This window comes from Lissotriton vulgaris, chromosome 9, assembly GCF_964263255.1.
Source record: "Lissotriton vulgaris chromosome 9, aLisVul1.2, whole genome shotgun sequence".
NCBI lineage: Eukaryota > Metazoa > Chordata > Amphibia > Caudata > Salamandridae > Lissotriton > Lissotriton vulgaris.
Genome location: NC_141697.1, coordinates 917,702,703 through 917,707,192, shown reverse-complemented (window position 1 = coordinate 917,707,192; position 4,490 = coordinate 917,702,703). Strand labels below are relative to the sequence as shown.

Below are 4,490 nucleotides of genomic sequence, written 5' to 3'. Positions count from 1 at the left end.
CGCTGAAGCGAACCCATGGTAAGCAATAGAGGTGGGTGAGCCAATAAATTAATAGGGCGAGGAAATGGTCTGACTTGACTCTTCGAGCCCGTGAACTAGCTGACCCCTGAAAATATTTGCCATGTAAATCATACAATAGGCATCTCAAAATTCAAAAAAGTGTATTTGTTTAACATGTAAAAGCTTTGAATTTATTAAGTCACATTGCAGTACTTTACTGAGAAGAACTTATTAAAAGTGGTCGTTTTTAAACTTAAATATAAAACCATTCCTGTCCCCACCCCCACGCTAGCGACTGTGCAATTAGTGAACTAAGAGGCTAGGCTGTTGTCATGCGCACCCTGTGTGTGGCCTAGAACCTTATAGATAGAGCAATATCATTTTCTATTAAATCTATCAAATTAAACAATGGATTTTTGAACAAAAGTTATTCTGAACTAAAAGTACTAAAGTATTTGAAGGTGCTTTCATATGCGATAGTGAAGAAAAAGGATTATCGGTAAAATAAAATATTTACCTACGTTTACACAATTTGTTTAACCCCTTCGCTGCGGCGGCTATTCCGGCACAGCGCTAAGGGGGAGGTGGGGCCGTGCAGCGGTCCCGTGCTCGTGACTGAACCGCTCCGTCACGGCCCACGGGTGAGCTGTGCTTGTGACGGAACGGTTCCGTCACGGCCCCGACCGTTCTTCAGAACGTCAGCGCAGGCGCGGAATTTGCGCCGCGCAGGCGCTGCAAGCGGGCCGTGACGGAACCGTTCCATCACCAGCACTGTCCACCTGAGGCTCGTGACGGAACGGTTCCGTCACGAGAATGGGAGGGGTTAAGAGGGGAAACCACAATGAATGAAGGTTTTCTGTTACAAATCAGCCAATAAATGGGTCTCAATGTGTAGGTTCTTTTTAACTCAAATGGTAATGCTTTGTTTTTACCTCTGTGCATGATTATAGAGCGAGGCTGGCAGCAGGGCTTCAAGTGGGATGAAAAAACTAGTGGGTCTCTCAAAAGGGCCTGGCCAATGTAATTAAGGGCATGGCTTAAAAACATCTAAGCTAAAAATCTGTGCGTAGCATAGTGTGACCGCTCGACTTGTATTTGGCTGTTTTCTGTCATTGCATCCAGATTTATGAAACAAGTAACATCATACCTACAACAAGTCAGGACTATTGGCTTTGTCAATGGTAGTTAGTGCATAAGATAAATAAGCAGCAAATATGGTTTGTATATAATATTGAAAACGCTTCCACTTAAAGCTCTGGTGTCCCCACAACAATGTTGCAGCTTCTGAGTATCATAAAGAGAAGGGAAATCCAGAGAGAAAATGACTCTCTTTAAAGGATTTCCCTTCCCCATCAACGCTCACCTGGCATGACGTCATGCCGTAACTTCTCCACTAGTGACAAGTGAGCAGTGTGAGCATGCGCACATCGATGTGCCTGCTGTCTCTGTAGTCTGGAAAAAAAGGACCGCTTGTGCCCGGACACAAAACATAGCCCGATAGGGACCCGTTTTGAGGCCACCTTTAAAAACAAGCATTTACAATGCAATGGTTTCGCCTTTGTTAAAGTTAGAGCGATTGGCATTGCTCTTGACATTATTTTTATTTATGTTTTTTTTTTAACATAAATAAATGGCATTGTCATTTACAATGCCACTAGCTTTATCTCTTGCAAATGACACACACCAACACCCACAGAGAGCCCCCCCAACACACACAAACCCCCCCCCACACACACACACCCACACAGAGCCCCCCCACACACAGCCACACAAAGCCCCCCACACACACCCACACAGAGCCCCCCCACACACACACCCACACAGAGCCCCCCACACACTGCGAGCCCCACCCCACACACTGTGGGCTCGCTGCGAGCCCCCCCGCAGGCAACAGAGGCACGAAAACAGGGTCACAAGCAAGCAACAGGGTCACAAGCAAGCAACAGGGTCCCAAGCAAGCAACAGGGTCACAAGCAGGCAACAGAGGCACGAAAACAATCTTGAAGTTGCCTATACAAGTTGTATTTCCATGGATACCCAAGTCAGCTAAAAGTAGCACTAGGCAAGAAGTGAGACTCATCAAGTCAATGGGTAGGAACAAAGCTGGTTTAATCTTTTCAGACCTGTGATGTGACCCTTCAGTCTTTTCAACGAGTCAAACAGCCAGTAATAGTTTTCTTGGGAACATGGCCCTTATTAGTGGGCGTAAGATGCGATAAAGAGTATTAGAGGGTTTCCACTGATGCTGCTGCATCGCTGTCTGCTTCTAGTATTACACCAGTGTAAAAATATGTAATCTTTTTTTTGTTTAATTAATTTGTCACCCGATAAGGAAAGGGCTCTATTTTAACTTTGATGGACGCCACAAAGTGGTCATGGAAGGGGCGAAGGTGGTACATGGAGGGCACCATCATGCAGGGCATTTATTTCCCCCCTACAGGTCTGAAGAAACATTTGAATAATCAAGGCCTATACTATAGCATGGTTCTTACAACTGGTGGAGATGGAGCAGAGCTTCATTCGCTGCACATTTGCGCTTCATATAATGCACTCTTTATGCCACCCCGCCCGCGCCAGGACTGACCTTTTGTTGCTGATGGGCGACAAGGAGTATGGAGACACTTCGTTTCCGTCATCTGGGCTGGAGCGCTTTGAACTGAGGGAATACTGCAAGGAAGGAAAACGCAAGGTGAGAGCGGCTCGTGGGGCTGTGATCAGCAAGGAGCAACTCACATTTTATGGGATGGCTTATAGAAAACCGCAACGAGCAACAAAAAATTCCTCGTGTTTACGAATGAGAAATGGTAGTACAAGCCAGCAACCAACAAGCTTATAGGTGTAAGAATCCAGCTTATACATATACACGTTGTGTGTATTGAAATAGAGCATGTGATTGGAGTGAGGATACTGACTATTGTTTGTAAATGTATTAAAACTCGGCATACTCTCGGAAGGAGTCAAGCTATCCATGAGTCTAAACACTGAGCTGGTTGCACACAGACCCCTGCAGCAGGCACAGCAACCCACGGGGATACAAACAAATATGGTAGAACACACTAAGTGCTGCACAGAGACCAGGCCCGCCCACAGCACACCGCCCAGGCCTGGCTGTGACCTTCACAGAGGTCATCACCCCGTCCCAGCGGGTGTGTGAGGGGGGACAGCAGGGGGCGCTGTGGCTTACCGTGAAGAGGCTCCTCTTCTCGGGCGTGGAGGGCTGCAGCCGCCGGTCCTCGGTCTGCGGGTCCTGCACCTTCTCGATGCCCGCCCCCAGCAGCTCGTTCTTCAGCAGGGCAGAGTATGCCAGCCCATCTGCTCGGAAACAACAGGAGAGAGTCTGAGCATCTGCCTGGCCGAGGGCAGGAGGGGGAGGGGACAGGCTTCTTGCCCCCACTTGTCTACAGGTCACATCCATCACGCCCCACAAAGCCCCGCACAGATGGTGGGAACAAAACACATGCGAGGGGTGGGGGAGGGCACCTACCTTTGCCGTTGTCCGAGGTGGCATCCTTCGCTTAAATGGGAAGTGAACGCGATCACAGCGGGGAAAAGTTGAAATATGAGCACTTTGTAGGCACGAGCACTTCATTGTTCTACCAACAGAGCAGTTCTCACCTGCAGCCCTCATACCTCTCCCCCCCCCCCCCGCACACGTGCTTATACACAGGGTATGCTTGGCAGTGCACACAGCCCAAGAGACAGCAATGACTTCGAAGGGGCACAAGCAGCGCGGCGCTGTCACAAGATCACACAGGCGCGCACAGGGGACGCGGGGACCGGAGGCGCCGTCTCTTACCTGCAGGGCGTCCGAGCATGCCGGCTTCTCCTCCGCCTTCAGGAAGACCTGCTGGCCCCGTCTGAAAAATTGAAGGACTGCGATGAGGATGTGGTTGAGAATGAGTACCATCGCTGCCGCTGCTGCCTGGTGCCCTCCCGTCTGCTCCCCGCACTCCCTGCGCCGTGGCAGGCAGCAGCAGGCACTCACTCACACAGGCACGCACACACACGCACACAGGCACACGGCGCTCCGCTCGCAGGTTTGTCTACATGTATAAACACACATTAATCTCTGAGCAGGGGTGGGATCCCAAAACTTCATGAACAATGTTTTCTCTCAAAATAATGTACAACATGCACTGTGAGAAAAGTCATCGACTCTGGGCACAGCAGTCAACAAATTAATAAATATCGCTCTTTTCCACAAACAAAGTCAAGGACTGAAAGCGTGAACCTAACACATCCATTTAATGGTAATAAAATAATGCCATTTCGCATCCAATTATAGAGAGCCGGCAATATTCAAGAGAATTGATGCTCCGTGGGGGAACAGGGGGACAGTGCAACGGAAATCCAATGCATATTCTGCTGACTGGGCCCGACTTCTCCATTTGCATCGGCGAGCCCAGAGAAATGAGGTAATTAGCCATCGCACTGTTTAGTTCTTGATCTATCCTTTAACCACGTTTGCTCTATCACGTCTAAATAGCTGG

At 49.0% G+C, this 4,490-nt stretch overlaps 1 protein-coding gene across 1 annotated transcript; it reads right to left on the bottom strand.

Moving 5' to 3' along the window:
* Window positions 1–2,310: 2,310 nt before the first annotated feature.
* LOC147692515 (fizzy-related protein homolog) lies at window positions 2,311–3,930 on the bottom strand. Its single transcript, XM_086936799.1, has 3 exons — window positions 3,797–3,930; window positions 3,185–3,312; window positions 2,311–2,667 (listed from the first exon to the last, which is right to left on the bottom strand). Exons 1-3 carry the CDS (start codon window positions 3,813–3,815, stop codon window positions 2,539–2,541), a joined length of 276 nt encoding a protein of 91 aa, XP_086792925.1. The 5' UTR covers window positions 3,816–3,930; the 3' UTR covers window positions 2,311–2,538.
* Window positions 3,931–4,490: the final 560 nt, after the last annotated feature.